Genomic DNA, 16,838 nt, shown 5'->3' with positions numbered 1-16,838 from the left:
ACTGTGATTTTTTACGGGGCTGGGGTGGGGAGCACTGTGACCTGTGAGTCAGAAGGAGATGGGTGTTCCGCCCTGGCCTGAGTCATGCTCCCTTCACCTCCCCTGGGCCTGGGTCTATGTCAGCACTCTAGTGGCTCATGAAGGTCACACACCACTCCCTTCACATTCATTTTGCTGACCAGTTGCTGTTTTCTCTCAGAAGTTTCTCAACCTGCGTTTCTCAATACAAGAAAAAACAATCAAGCAGTTGTTTGTCATAATTTGTCATGTTTGTCAAGTAAAGTAGTTTGTCATGACTCAACATCTGTGCAGAAAAAACATTGAAAGCTTCTAGCTATGAAATAGAGGTTTGGAAAATGATTGTACGCAATGCTGTTTCACCGAATACTTTTTTAATTTCAACTACCTCATGTTGTTGCCTCCTGCCTGAAAAATATACGGTTACAATAATATTCCACTCTGATCTGACTATTTTATCTTGCCAGACAGACTACAATGCTTGGCTTGAAATATACTGCAACAGTTGGTTTAGTTTTTAGATTAGATTCCAGATATTTGATGCCTTAAACGTTAAATTAGAAAAATATGCATTTAAGTTTTATTGCTTTTTTTCTGAATTTGACTGAGTGTTATTAATATTCTGGCAATAAAGAGACTTGAACTACTGAAACACGCGGTCGTAGTTCATAATTTTACTTGCAATGTGACATTTAATGACCCCTCAGAGTGTTTTTCAAACTTTATGGTGTCAGATACACTTCATTCTTATCTGGAAGTTCAGCAAAGTAAATATACTCTCGCAGGTCCTTCCTCTCTTTGTCCCAATATCAGCAGCAGTAGGGGTTGGTATGTACATTAGCTGCCCCTCACAGCGATACCGGGGTTTTGTAGCCACAGCAAAACGACACGGAAATGCCGTTGGCATTGAAGAGCGGTCACACATTCCGCCCCGTTCGGCTTATCAAGGAAGGCGTATGGCAATCCGGTTCGGTAATAGTACTCAGGATGCCCCGGCATTTATGTAAACAGTCACTGCTCTTCCTGTGTGGAGAGCCTATTGAGAAAGCACAGCATTTGTGCATAAAGTGCAGTAGAGATAAAGATCTTAATACTGCTCGCTCTAGAGAGCACTTTCGCTTGCCGAATGCTGAAGTTCTGTTTTTCAGCTCGAGCTGCTTCTTACGGTTGCTGCTGAATATATACGCATGCTGTACACCGACAGAGCAGGTAAACGGGGGAGTTTTTCAGCTGACTGGCGATGCTGTCGAGATGAAGCAAATCGAGGATATTAGCTGAGAGACACGAGTCAGATAAGGCAGGGAGCGTCTGTATAAGATCATGTTAATGAGTATGTATTAACTGTGATTAGCATAATAAATGAGTGGTATGGTGGCTCTGTGGATAGCACTGCTGACTCGCATCTCCTGGGGTGGGGGATTGAATCCTACCTGCCCTCTGCGTGTGCGGAGCCTGCATGCTCTCTCTGTGCCACACTGGTGCACCTTGGGTAATCCCGTTTACTCCTGTTATCCAAACACAAGTACTAATTGATGACTCTAACTTTCTCAGTGGACATGATTGCACCCTATGCACTGACATCTAAGCCAAGGTGTTAAGTGGCACCTTCAATGGGCCATATGCTTTCTGTCCCACATGGGTGTTTTTCATATTCTGGAATTTTGTAAGATTTAAACATGGGTGTTCTGGCATCCACAGCAGAAAAAAAAACAAATTTTGTCAATTCATTTACATTAAAACATTTCTGTATCTCAGGTTAACAAGCTAGCTGGGGTCTGTTTCACAATACAAGTAGTAAAATATTAAAATTAGTATAAATAGCTGTAACCTCACAGAATGCAACCAGAGGTAATTCTTCAGATCTTTTTCATTGGCTCTAATTGCGACAGTGCCCTAGGCAGCCGCCTATGCTGCCTTACGGGCAGGCTGATCCTGGGGAAACCTTCATACCTCAAATCTGACATGTAGCTGCTGTGTATTAGCCAGCCGTGCCAGATGCTATATCTAAATGTTTGACTTCCTGTACAAAGCTCACCATGTACCATGTGGAGGAAACTGGTTTTGTTCCTAGCTGTATTAAATTATGATTCAAAATTATTAATCTTACTTACTTATCACCTGTTTTAAATTATGTTTATTATAATTGCATGTACAAAAGGGGATATACAAATTTATTGTGATTTAATTATCTATAAACACTGTCGTTTGGATCTCACTGTGCTCCATGAACCCCTTTAGAAACAGGCCACTGGAAATTTGAACGGAATGCGTGTCCTGTAAAAGAAACAAGAATTTAATTGTGAACCTGTATCGAGTTATATACACGCTTTGCTTAAATAGTTTACATATGCATCAAAGATTTTTCACCCATGTTAGATTTACCCTACAAACTGGGCGAGGGCGCGGCTGGACCCTTTCGCAGTGAATTTTACGGTCTGTGGGCGTTTTCTCATGGTGGAAAAATTAATTCTGGCATATTCTTTCTATTTTTTCAGATGTATTTTTTCTTTTTTCTCTGAAATATGCGCACTTCATAGCTTAAACATGGACAAAGTAGTTTGTCTTGGTGAATGCCCAAATAGCGCAGTGATTGGCTAGTATGTTTTTGAAATTAATAATATTATGAAGTATAAAGGACATAACATTCAGGAATCATTCCCATGATATGAAGTATGTAAGAAGAAATTTGATGTAAATTATCCAGAACAGAAATTTTTGTGAGGACAGTGTTGCATATTGTGTCCAAGAATTAGTCTGGGAACCAAATACCCATAACTATGAATTGTTTGCTTGAGACCGAACGGAGAAACAGACGGAGTTCATTGGTTTACTTACTGCATTACATTTGAAGAACAAAAATAAAATATCGCGGATATTTTAGGTATCCTGCCAACAAAGGAAGATCATGTGTCCAATTAATGAAGGCATAGCTTGAATATCGCAGAGTGGAATTTACTGTTGATAAATCTGTCATTTAGCAACCTAACCATGCCAGCGAATAAGGCTGACTTATGCTCTGTGATGAAACGGAGATGTTAGTTCAACCATCAATCCATCTTCCATGCCGGATTATCCGGTACAGGGTCACGGGGATTCTGGGACGTGTCCATGCTCACAACATAAGGCAGGGGAGCACCCTGGATGGGACGGGATGTTGTATCTGACTCAGGGCACACATTCACACACAAGGAGACAGGACAGTTTACGACTGCTGGAGGAGAGCAGGGTACCAGGGAGGGCCCTCGTCCAGGCACAGGGAGAACCTGCCAACAGACACACGGCACTATCATGGGTGATATTTATTAGATTGATTGGTGTTTTTTGGCCGGCACATACAAAAGGCATTTGAGCTCTTGGGTGAGGTTGTGTGTGGCTATGGTGGAGTCTGGTGGTGAGCTGGAGTACCACTTCATCAGAAAACAGCAGCGGACGTTTCACTCCAGCTCCTCTTACACTTAGTAGTCCTGCCCCAGCATGCGTTCGTGCGAAGACCTCAGTAAACGACTTCCACTGAAAACCAGAGGGGACAATTACAGGTGAAGGTCACATTTACCTTAATTCATCGAGCAGATGCTTTTATTCAAAGCAACAAATAACTGAGAAAGCGAGGTCAGCCTGTCTGTAGAGCCACTGGGGGGGTCAGGGGCCTCGCTCAGGGCTCCAGCAGTGAAATCATTCTTCCCACTACAGAATTTCAACTGGCGACCTTTTGGTCACAGACACAGTGACCTAACTCACTGAGCCACACACAGTTATTTTTTCAGTTAAATAGGCTTGATACTGGGGTAAGGCGGGATTATTTAGTGAAAGGAGGAGATGAAGTGTGTTCCTTCAGTAGTTTGGGCATCGAAGGAGCGAGGAAGAGGAAAGCCATCCACAGCTCCACCAAAGCGGCAGAGAAAGCCTCAAGTCGGCTGTGGCCCAGAAGAGGAAAGACCCCCCAGGAGACCCCACCGGATGGAAAATGATGTTGAAAGACCCGAAACACCCTAACATCACCGATGAAGTGTCTGAGGCATCAGCAGATGCATATTCACTGTATAAATATCAGAATAATAAATGATAGAATAGTGCTAGACAGAATAATAGAATAATAACAGTAAGCACATGTGACACTGAGAAGACCATTCTGGCTACATCTCAATTATTTCTACTTTTTGGGACAAACTGGTCTTGCTATACAGCAGAATCCCAACACAGTTAATTGAGGTTGTCTAAGCATTTAACACTTGATTTTCTTTTATTGATCAGCGTTGGCTAATCTTGAGCCCATTTACTTCATTTTCTCAGCATTCAGAAACATTCCAATGATCTGTCTGCCCCAACTGCTCCCCCCCAACCCGGACCTGGTATCTAACTTACTGCTGCCTTCTAGCGATTAATTACATAACAGTCTGTTGGGATTCCAGGCTCGTCGTGTGGCCCATGGGCAGAAGCCGGAGATGAAAAACGAGTAAATAAACCACGAGACATATGAAACGCAGAAGATTTCTTTTCTGGAAATATTTCACAGGTGTGGGTTCTTTTGGGAAAGTGGTGGCTTTTATGTACTTGAACCTTAAGCACTGAGCAAAGAGCAGAATAGAAGAGTGGAGTGATTCATCTCACTCACTTCCTCCTGACACTGATTAATATCACCGCCGCGAAGATATTCATTACAATGTGCGAAAGATAACATACAGGAGAATTTACTTGAGTTTAACAGCGGTAAAAGATTAACATAAATGGCAGAGTCTCCTGTCACGCATTATCTCAGAGTGGGCTTCGCGTGCAGTGATGTTGGTGGATTCACGTGCAGGTTAATGGTGATTAATTAGCTGTAGGATGCTTGCTGGCTCGCTGCAGTTTCTGCTGTGAGCTACATGCACCGCATGGATGGGAAGCTGCAGTGCTTCTCGCTCACTCGAGCCGCATGGCTCTACCTTACTTGAGCCAATACTGCGGTATTTACTAGAATTACTTTTTACAGCTACAGACACGAGGAACTGAGGATGGTAATCAACCCCCTTACTCTTAAGGTATGGGGTTAGAGTACTAATTACTGAATTATCCCTATTGATGTGTAAGGTAGGCTGGTACGGTTGTATTCGAATGGGTGTGATGGAAATTGAAAAAACTTACGACTAACGAATCAATGTATGCATTACGTACCCCAAACACTTAATCACTCACTCACTCACTCACTCAGTGTCTGACAAGTACAGTATTTGGGTGCAGAACTGATTACCAGGCTGAACAGAGTATTCCAGCTGGTAACTTTTGCTTTCCTATGGGTCCATGTCGTACTGGAAGCACAATCACTTTAATACTTAAGAGGAGAAAATGAATGGTTCTCATGAGCAGCCGAGCTTTATAAAGCCTCGAGCTATTGGAGGAAGGTTCCGGAATGAAGGCTGCAGGGAGACACGTATCTTAGGCTGTAAACAAGAGCATGAAATCGACATCTTGCAAAACGACTGTTTTCATGATTTCGGGGGCATGGTTTTACGTTTTAAAGCTGGAACACACAACGTGTGTATTTTTTTTTAAATGGTGATGATGCTGGTGTGACATTCGCCACAATGACCCCGGCAGTTACAACATGATTGCAGTTCAGTTGATATTTCTTACTGCCTTGCTGGTACCGCAAGTGAAGTCAGTGCACTAAGACTGGCACATGTTATGTAGTTCATTATGGCAAAGTCTCAGCACGGCCAAATTGCATTTACGTCAACTGAATGAAATATTACTTGTATTACTGACAGAACTGTCACTTAATTATATACATCAAGCATAGTCTGGAAGGATTTGGTAGACTAAAATCATTTAATCGTTTAGTGTCTCCTGTACAGGAGGGAGGTTTGAGTACGGAACTGACATGAAAGATTTTGATGTTTACTTAAGCTCAATACAGTGAATCCTGACAACCTGCAGTAACTAACTGCCTAAACTAAAATCTATATATCTACATGCAGCAAAGCACCTATTTAATATTTCTGTTACATTTTCCTTTTACCCCACGGCCCTGTGCTGTATTGGAGGTTGGAAGATGAATGGTTGGATTTAGCTTTTCCATTTTTTTTTTGTTTGACGTCTTTTGTAGGAAGCCAGAATATTTTTAATTAAATCGTCCTTGTACAGCTTTAGGAAAGATACGCGCTTTTCGATTTCAATCCTCTCTGAGACTTCAATCTTTTTATTATTTAATTTTTTTTTTGCATTTTTACTGTGTCATTATCAACAGTTGATATATGAACATGCTATCGGTGGGTTTTGATTTTTCTGGCTTGGAAAATATGACGTGTTTTAATTTTTTATGACCTGTTTAAGGAGTCAGGGAGGGGTCTCACTCTGATTTACTCACAGGCATGATCCCCGGCCCTCACACCCTGTACTTGCCCCCTGCTGTAATCTGCTTCTGGCCTGAAAAGAAGTTAGAAACAATGAGAAAATGTTCCTGTTTAAGTAAACATTGCTGCCCTTATCCCTATTGATTTTCCGCACAAGGTAATGACTTTGCCATTTACAGAGCAATAGACTGTATGATCCTAAATAGATTGCAGTTCTTTTCTCCAATCGGTCCAAAAAAAGAGGGGGGGGGGGGTGGGGGGATTACCGTCGACTGCATAATCTTCTACGATGGAAAAAAAAGCAGGTGATGCTGTCATACGTGTATTAGGGCGGTGAGGTCACCCAGTGTGGGAGTGAAGCAGCGCGTCATTCAGCCAGCGTGCCAGTCTGCAGATGTGCTTTTGAAGTTGATGCGAAGTAGAGGGAAGCAATAACAGTTATCATTAAGAGCAGCCTGTACTGCCTGCCCGTGTTTGCACTGCACCGTAATCGTAGCTTCATAATGCCTCTCCAGAGAACTTGGGTTGGGGTCTCCTTTGACTTTGACCTCTTTCAGAGGCACTGGTCCGAGACGCTGCCAGTACAGATGATGTGCTTGTGATTAATAATAATATTAATAATAATAATAATAATAATAATAATAAATTTTATTTGTATTGCACTTTATATTTTAGCAATCTGAAAGTGCTACAAAGTAAAAAATAGTGCAATAAAAATACTATAAAATAAAAAATACTAGACTATGCTATAAAATCCTTAACTAAATGTCTTTCTAAAAAGATAGGTTTTTAGATTTTGTTTAAAAGCATCAGTCGACTGTGGGGCTCTCAGGTAGTCAGGGAGGGCGTTCCACAGCCTTGGTGCCACAGACGAAAAGGCCCTATCACCCATGCTATGGAGCTTGGTTCTGGGGACTTGGAGGGTGCGTGAGGAGGTATGGGGGGTGGGGAGTTTTTGTAAGTAAAGGGGGGCATGTCCATAGATGCACTGATGGGTGAGGAGGGAGACCTTGTACTCTATCCTGAGTGGGACAGGGAGCCAGTGAAGGGTTTACATTTTGGAAGGTTTCTGGATCGATGTCTGTCATTGACAGTGTAGTCATATCACTGCTGGGTCTTTAAGCAAGGCATTCAATCCCAACTGCTCCGGGGGGGCAGGCGAGAGGCTGACTCTGTGCTCTGACACCGAGTTTCCCTCTCACCTGTATGTGCGTGTGTCTCACACAGCAGTGAAATGGAATATACGAAGACTTGCTTCCCAAACAATGAGAATAAAGTTATTCTGATAATAGAGTTTCTTTATGAGCGAAAATGCAAATATGACTTTCAGAAAATCTTCTGCAAACATCTGGTGACTTTTAATCTGATTAAAACAGCACATGAATTGTTATACAATCCATTGCAGTGAGTTTTTGAGATGCAGATAGTCGAAGGTCTGTCCCCGATTACGTGGGCAGGGGACACCATGAGTGGGATGTCAGTCCGTCACAGGGCACACATTCGCACACGCTCTCACTCACTCATGATTAAGGGCAGCCTGAGGACTGCTAGATAAAACAGAAGCATCTGGAGGAAACTCACTCAAACATGGGAATTGAACCCTAAACCCTGAAGATACACATCATCTGCACACACTTCATCTTCTCCTTTTAATAAATAATCCTGCCTTACTCCAGTATCAAGGCTATTTTATGGAAAATATAATGGATGAATAATTGTACAAACCAGACATTTTACATCAATATTACAGATAACGGGATTACTATATCCAGGAATTTTATGTTTATAAACGTCCATTATGCAGAGACTGCATGGATACTTTAACGTGAGACATGCAGGGAAATATCTACCCCAGCAAAGGGAGGGTCTTCTGGGAAAGTCATTTCCCGTTTTACTCCAGACAGATGTTGTAAAGATCACGTCCTGAAGATCCGGGCCTGGGATGTGGAGATACGTGGATGACACTTGCATATTTTGTCATCCTAATATAACTAAGTTCTGGAGACACATCGTATTATTAACTGTGTCATCTCGGCTGAAGCTTTTATCGCACCTGTCTGTAAGTGTTCATGTACTATATGTACAATTTTACATTTTGAAACAACAGAACAATCACTCTGCTATGCCAGTTTATAGTCTATTCATTCCTGTATCCTAAAATATGCACTCGGTAACTTCCTGCGAAATTGCTGTTTTATAGCTTAGCAGAGTGATTCGGGTTTCTGTGAGCTGCATAATTACTTGCACAGGCTCGGACTTGGCATTTAAGGTGAAACTGAAATCGTCGTTTGTTATAAATAAAAACAATAGCATTATTAGCAGTGCTATGTGGCTGTTTCTCATGCGGATAATATGATCCGTGTCCTTAAATCAGTAGCATCTTGGCTATTACGTTCACCTGTACTAACATTATTTGCAGCACATTCAAAATACTGTGTCTTTATGTATGTAAATACATTTTGGATGACAAAGTATACACTTACATGTATCTTTTTTAATTGTTGTAGATGTTAAAACTAGCAGCTAAAACTATTATTGTTTTTATTTATTTAAGCCATCTTTTATGCCACAGTGAGCCCTAATCCAGGGGATTAGGAAGATTCTGGAATCACACATTTTAGTTTATTTAATGTATAAGGAAAATGATAATGAGGAAATTTATATATATATATATATATATATATATATATAGATCAAGCATTTACAATTTAGTGATCAATGGTCACTGTTGACACACCACAGCACACACTGCACAACAATGAAATGTGTCCTCTGCATTTAACCCATGTGTGGTATAGCAGGGGGCAGCTAATTCAGCGCCTGAGGAGCATTGCTGGGGGGTGGTACATTGCTCAGGACACCTCAGTGATTGAAGATTTGAACCCGCAATCTTTCAATTACAAGCGCGCTTCCCTAACCATTAAGCCACCACTGCCCAGGGCAGGGGAAAGGAAGGGAAGACATAGTGTCTTTCTCTGTCAGCCAAATTGGAATCATTACATTTAAATATACGTTATATGTCTACAAGAACAAATTGTTTATGTTCCATTTCTTATTTTCATGTTCATTACAGTAAAAAGAGGAAATGGGGGCAAATCTATTTTGTGTTTTCACTTTTCCTGAGGAAAACATACAAAGACACACAGGTACACGCACGCACATGCACACACACACACACACACACACACACACACACACACACACTGTAGTTGCCTTCCCCAAACTGTTCCCACAAAGTTGGAATCATAGAATTGTCTAAAATGTCTTGGTATGCTGAAGCATTAAGAGTTCCCTTCACTGGAACTAAGGCGCCTAGCCCACCCCCTGAAAAACAACCCCGTACCATTATCCCTCCTCCACCAAACTTTACAGGTGGCAGAATGCAGTCAGGCAGGTAAAGTTCTATTGGCATCCACCAAACCTTCCATTCGACTATCAGACAGAGATGTGTCCACAGAACACATCTCCACTGCTCCAGAGTCCAGTGGCAGCATGCTTTACACCACTGCATCCAATGCTTGGCATTGCACTTGGTGATGTGAGGTTTGCATGCAGCCGCTCGGCCATGGAAGCCCATTCCATGAATCTCCGGGCACAGTCTGTGTGCTGGGGTTAATGCCAGAGGAAGTGTGGACCTCTGCAGTTACTGAGTCAACAGAGCGTTGGCAACATTTACACACTACGCACCTCAGCACTCGCCGAACCCCCCCCATCACTTTACATGTGATGAATTTCTTTTGTTTCTAAATGCTTCCACTTCACAGTAATACCATTTACAGTTGACCATGGAATATCTAGCAGGGAAGAAATGTTATGAATTGACTTATTGCAAAGGTGGCATCTTATGACAGTACCACACTTGAATCTGAGCTCTTCAGAACGACCCATTCTTTCACAAATGTTTGTATACCTGACTGCATGGCTAGTTGCTTGATTTCAAACAGCAGTAACAGGGGTTCCAAATTAAACTCCTGAATTCAGTGATTAATTAATATGTGTGTCCCAATACTTTTGGATGGTGCGAGTGTGTGTGTGTGTGTGTGTGTGTGTGTGTGTGTGTGTGTGTGTGTGTGTGTGCGTGCCCGTATGAATTATGTTTATATTACATTGTGGGGACCAAATGTCCCCCACCATGTGATAAAGACCTGTTATTTTGACTTGGTGGGGACCATTTTTCAGGTCTCCACAAAGATCTGTTAATGCAATCAAAAAAGTAAAAATGCCAAATGTCTCATTTTTTGTTTGGTTAGGGCTGGGTAGTGGTTAAGGTTGTTATGTTGGGATTAGAATTTTCCCCATAGCAATGAATGGAGAGTCCCCACAAAGATGTAATTACAAAATTTGAAATACTTTTTTTTACAGTAAAACTTTCCCTCCATGGAGTACCAAAGGAAAGGTTGTCCATGAAGTTGATTATCCCTGAAATGTTTATTTTTGCTCGATTGTGAACACTTCATATTTGACGTTAGAGTTGTTGCTGGATTTTTCAAAGCTGGCTTTTATATCTGACAGACAGCATAAACAGGGACATGCAGACAGAGCGGTGCTCATATTGCTCCGAGAAGCTCCTAGATCACCACGCGGTCTTCAAAGAGCTTGTCTGATGTTTGAAAGTAAGCTCCCTGCTGTCAACAATACATGACACATTATTATGGAAAGAAGTTGCTTACGTCTTGATTTTTAAGTGCCTGCAGTACAGGAAAGAATTGCTGGGCAAGCTGTAAATGGTTAAAGGGCAATTATACCCAAAAACTGTTATTCAAAAGGAAATGTACTTTGTGTATCGGGAAGAGACACCTGACACGTTGTTTCCGAGAAGTGCTAACATTTGACATTAGCAGGAGACGTTTCTGGTTCAGTTTTATTTGGAAAGTCGTACTCGTGCCCAATCACAGCGCTTTTTTCCTGAACTTCAGTGTATTCTCACATATTCCTAATTGCGGTCTGCCAAGCAATATGTTCAACCACCCATCTCTGTTCAGTTTTCATTGGTACTTTTTTAATATCATGATATTGACGTTAAACGATGCAGTAGAAGTCATGTGCAACTTCTTTTAACATTTATATTTATTTATATCGCTTTACTCTTCAAAGATTTGGACCTGTGGTTTAACAGCATTCTCATTTCTGTTTTAGGATTGCACTTGCCTTCTTGTAAGTACAATATAGCAAAGGCATTGTTAGCAGTCACACATTGTAGCTATAGCCATGTGGACTGGAGAACATTCCCACAGAGATCATTCACGTTCACTTTAGCTGAATTTTTTATTTTTTATTTTTGGTAGACTTCAGAAAAGCTAGTGGATGTGAATGCAACAAGGATAAAGTGTTGGATCCCCCCGTAGGTATCTTTTTCCTTCAAAACTTATCATTTTCAAAAACTGAGTCTGAAGGGGAAACCTGGAAATTATGCAATGTGTCGGCTTTGAGGGATTCAGCACCAGCCTGCTAGGAATAATGAAGAATTAGTGGAATGTGAAATGACATGAATGAAGGTGAAAATGAAAGGCGTTTTAGTGCAGCCCCTGTGAATGTTGTTGTTGTATAGGCTTCTTCAAATTCACAACCAAGGTCTTTCCAAGGTCCAGACAGCTGCTACCCCATTGTTTATGAATAACAGAAGGTACGTGGTTAAACGTGGTCATGGATTCTGGGTCCCCCTGTGAAGAACGTGGCTGATAGTTCCTTCAGAGGTCAGCTTATTGCTCAAGGTGATTGGAGTGGACGGTTGGATGGGGGGGTAATGAGGGGATTGGAGTCTGTGATCAGTCGGAGTCTGCTGGGCATTTTGCTGTTTGCCGTGCACCAGGTGGGGGGGGGGGGGCGTCCAGGCCACTATTTTGCAGCCATTTATGGTTCTTCATTCCACATAAATCAGAACCAAAAAAAGGTGCAGTTCGGTCACACATTAATTTGCTTAGAGAATAACTTGATCAAAGACTTTATTTTTTTGTTCCAGAAACAAAACTTCAGGAGAAAAGTGTAAAATTGTAAGCTGCCTCTAAGTAGCTTAGCGAAAATGCTATTGAGTTTTCCTTTTGATCGTTCATTTTTTGAACTTTGAATGCATTTCACTGTGAGGGCTAATTCCTGTTAGTTTTGGTTTGGCGACTCCCTTTCGCTGCTCCCTGTGTGACAATGTGAGAAGATCGAAAGAGAGAGGAAAGGTGCGTATTTACCTTGTCATTTTAAATCGGTGAAAACCTATAAAACAATGACGCACCGTGCAGAGTCAGCAGGGCTGTCTTCAGAGGGATTCCTCCCTTCATGTTATAGTCAATCCTCCATAATATTATCGTCCCCCATTACAAACTCCCCAGTGTGTTCTCCATAAGTGCCATTTGGAAATGAGCATACGTCATGCTTTAAGTGACACTTTGCGTTTAATGACCCACTTCACACGTGGCCCTGGGTTGTTGTAAAATGTTCTGCGGTCTAATTTATTTGTGATATTGAACATTTTTACAGTGAAGCCACAGCATGCATTGGTAATCTTACAGAGTTCATGCTAAACTGCATGTTTTTTTATCGCCACACCTTTCCCATCAAATTTTCTGCCCAGTAAACGAGCCTGTGAATTTAGGAAAATGCATACAGCCATGCACTGTATGCATCCCTCCAATTTTTCATTTCAGGGTCACCGCGTGGAGCCTAAGCCAGTAAGTAGCAGGCAGACGGGCACCCTGAATGGGATGCCAGTCCATCGCAGGGCACAAACTCACACACTACTGGCAATTTTATGGACAACAATTCACTCAGCTACATGTTAATGGGTTGGCCAAGGAAGCCCTTCAAACATAGAGAAAAGATGAAACCACCATACCCACAGAGAGAGGGGGGGGGGGGGGTTGGAGCTGGAGGTGTGATGAAACAGTGATGCCTACTAAGTCATCAGGCTGCCATTATGATTGATTTGCTATGGACATTTATCAATACTGATCAATGCTGAATGTTTGAATGTTGAAAAAAAACACTACCTTCTCATATCTTCCCTAAAATCATCAGTATGGAGAAATGTGTTATCTTCAGTGAAATAAGAATGACTGTGCGTCTCCCTTTTACCTGCTGCTGAAGTGTTATGTCATGAGTTTGAGTCAGACTGGTGTCCAAAGCATGGTATGGGCCTTCCTATGGACGGACCCTGTGTTACTCCCCTAAGGCTGCCCTGGTCTCTGCCTGCATAAAAATTCTTAATTGTGATTTTGTATTTTTAAAGATTCTCTCCTTTTGGCATCAATAGAAGTGAGTCATCCGATGATACATTAAATCTTGTTATGCTTAATTTCAGTTGCGGAGCTCTTAGAGCATGACACAGTGTTAAATAAATGCCAAATCAAATCACGTCACGTTGAATGAATCCAATCATGCAAATTCGAGTGAATGTTAATGTCGAAACATTGAATAAACTGTATATTGTTGTGAAGCATGTTTTAGGTAACGATTGCTTAAAACATCACACAGGTTCAGGCGAAATGGAAAAATGGAAGTTGAAGACAGCCAGTCTCAGAATGTCTGACGTAACGTGTTTAGCGGGAACACAGTCAATCAAGCCAATTCTGACTTTCGAAATCTGCCTTGTTTGTTAATGCTGAGTATCTGTGCCTGTTTTCCTACTTAGATGTTTCCCTAAACAGCCTGGTGGAGGATTGTTGCAAAGCAGGTCAGAAGTGGGCAGAGGGCAACAACCATTGCAATGCTATGGATTTTATCAGACAGGACAGGCAGTCTGTATGTAGGTAAGACACACTGGTTGATGCGCTATTTAATGTGTCTCTTTATATTCATGAGTAAGCAGGGTTTATTTTATTCACTTTTCATTTTATTAACAGACTTATTTCTCTGCCTTTTGAAGCATTATGTGATTTGGATTTGTAAATGTGTTCCGTGTTTGGAAATGAATTGCATCATCAATTGCCTTCAACTATAACAATCTCGTACATTCTGCTCTAAACAAATTGATAATTGTAGCCGGCACTTAGTTTGTGTTGTGAAATAGAATTTCCCCTCAGTTTCTGCTGTTTTTTGTTTCTACCCCCCCCCCCCCCCGCTTGCTGCAGGACTGCCCAAGAGCAGTGCTGCCTGGCAGTGCTGAGGGAAAGCAGCTGCCTGGCAGGCATGAATGCGGCCAAAGCTGGCGTTCCCTGCGATGCGAACGGCGATGAATGCGGGAATGATTCCTACAAGGCGAGTCACCTGACCCCGTCATGACGGCATGGACCCAGGAAACTGGAGAAGCCATGTCTTCCGATAATAAAACTGGGATTTAAACGTGCTTATTTGTTCAACATAATATATAATGGAACACACCTTCCAACTGCAGCACTGATGCAGCTTAGGGTTTAGGACGGAGGCGGGTAATGACGGCCCTGTGCCAATAAGGTTACTCGCACTGGAATTCCTTTTCTTGTCATTTTTTATTGATTTTATTTCCAATAAGCAGCTGGCATTTTAACTTGCCGTATTTCTTACCAAGACTTTTCTATGTTTACCATGCACCCTCTGTTCTGAATCCTCAAACTCTCGCTGTCCTGCTACTCTATACATGGCTTCTGTCAGGTATCCTGCAGAGTGAAGGACTTTTGAGGGGAACCGGAGGTTTACTAATATTGTTTTCTAGAATTACAATAAAACCTCGGATTGCGAGCATAATTCGTTCCGGAAACGTGCTCGTAATCCAAGGCACTCTTATATCAAAGCAAATTTTCCCTTTACCTATGAAAAGAATAATGGATGGTACGAGGGAGACGAGAGACGACTTTCACTATAACTAACAGAATCTCTGCTATCTGTTGGCTCACTGGAATCTTTTTGTTTTAGTCCGACTTTAACAAGGAAGCTGTCCAATGACAGCCGCTTTTGCCTCCTCTTCGATTTCCTGGAAATGTGGCATTGTCGTTAAACAGATTCATTACTCGCACTGCTACACCCTTATTTGGGTGGTGCTTTTCTACAAAATTTTGACTATACGAATGAGGCACGGTGACTGTGACTGAGCATGCGAGATGATTACCCACAATCCCGCAACGAGAGAGAGAGAAGAACCGTTGGCTCAGTTGTGATTACGTGAGGCTAGGCAGACAAAATGTATACATAATACTCGTATTTCAAGACCTCACTCGTTTATCGAGTTAAAATTAAAGATTTTATCTCATCATGCAAAACACTCGCAAACCAAGTTATTCGCAATCCGAGGTTTGACGGTACATTAAAAACTGGCACATGTCTGCTGTAATCTGCCTGTCTCCAGTTTGCAGTTAAGCTTCTTGGTGGATGAGCTGCTCTGAGGACCTTCTTGAATGGCGAGATGTCGTCGAGGGCTTTCACCTTTCAAACCTCGTGTTAAATGCTGTGTTATTTCGCTCAATAGGATCTTTCCATTTCAAACATTTTTTTTACCACCTTGGGAGTTTTATAGAAGCTAAGCTGTATTTCCGTTTTGCTTGGAGTAATACCAATATACAGTTGCCTCTAATTATCTAAAGTTTTCATTTTTTTCTTTTTTTGCTATAATTTAGTGCTAGTACCCAGGCAATATGGAAAGGTTAAATATTGTAATAGTACGCTTGGTTTATTCTGGCTGTCTGGAGGAATTGAAGCAGTGCTGTCAGGGGAGGAAACATTACATTGGGCCAGATTTTTAATACCAGTTATATTTCTGTGGCAGAAATCTTTTGAGGGTCATTTTTATCAGAGCATTTGCTATAAGTCAAATGTGAGTCTGCGGACTGTGAGGAAATATAATCGCATTCTGATGCCTTGTTGATTTACCGATTGACCTGTATGGGTTTGTTCCCCTCCTCTGATAGCTACTTGGAGCCCGATGGGGAGAAAAGCAAAAAATAAAATAAGGAAAATGTGTGATAATTTGAAAGACCCTGTTGCCCTCCCCCACCCTGTAACAGGGCCCTCTGGTGTTTCCCCCTTGCAGGAGTGCTGCAGCTGCTGTACCTTGGGGATGCACTTCCGGGTTGCGGGGCAGGGTTGCGCGGCCCACGAGCACCTCAGCTACTCCTGTGGCAACATCTTCCTGAGCTGCTGTGAGGAAGACGAGAGCCCCGGCCAGCCAGCTCTGCGGAGGAGGCAGCGGCCAGAGCCTACCGTCCTGCCAGACAGAGGTGACTGTCCAGGAAGCCTAGCGCACAGCAGTTCCATTCGTTCTTACTCTGTGCTGACTTGTCTTTCGGAAGTAAGGGTGCATTTACGAAAGACGTGTTTTGCGCTTGGCTGTGAGGCTTTTCGGACTAAACCTCGCGCCATTGATTATGAAGCCAGACTCGCAGGTTTCCCAAGTCACCTTAATGCATCCGGATGCCGCTTCTAACTGCTTATATTCACAGTTTTATTTCCCCCCGACACAGATGTTGACCAGATGCTGACATTTACATATACTTTTGAGGCGGGGAAACACAAAGCAGGGCTGTCAGGCATATCTACGGCAGATCTGAGACGAAGCCTGGACAGGTGTTGGTGCAATCTGCTGCTATTCTGCTG

The 16,838-nt window shown here is 42.2% G+C and overlaps 1 protein-coding gene across 50 annotated transcripts in view; it reads left to right on the top strand.

Annotated features, from left to right (window-relative positions):
* The window catches only part of fbln2 (fibulin 2), a 54,052-nt gene that overhangs the window by 17,575 nt on the left and 19,639 nt on the right, over window positions 1-16,838 (top strand). For all 50 annotated transcript variants that reach the window (XM_049022708.1, XM_049022698.1, XM_049022727.1 and 47 more), the window contains 3 exons: window positions 13,966-14,083; window positions 14,405-14,531; window positions 16,276-16,462. In XM_049022708.1, the coding sequence (XP_048878665.1) occupies window positions 13,966-14,083; window positions 14,405-14,531; window positions 16,276-16,462 (432 nt within the window). The remainder of the gene's footprint in view (window positions 1-13,965; window positions 14,084-14,404; window positions 14,532-16,275; window positions 16,463-16,838) is intronic.

This window comes from Brienomyrus brachyistius, chromosome 8 (assembly GCF_023856365.1).
Source record: "Brienomyrus brachyistius isolate T26 chromosome 8, BBRACH_0.4, whole genome shotgun sequence".
Taxonomy (NCBI): Eukaryota; Metazoa; Chordata; class Actinopteri; order Osteoglossiformes; family Mormyridae; genus Brienomyrus; species Brienomyrus brachyistius.
This window is presented reverse-complemented; position numbering and strand designations above follow the sequence as displayed.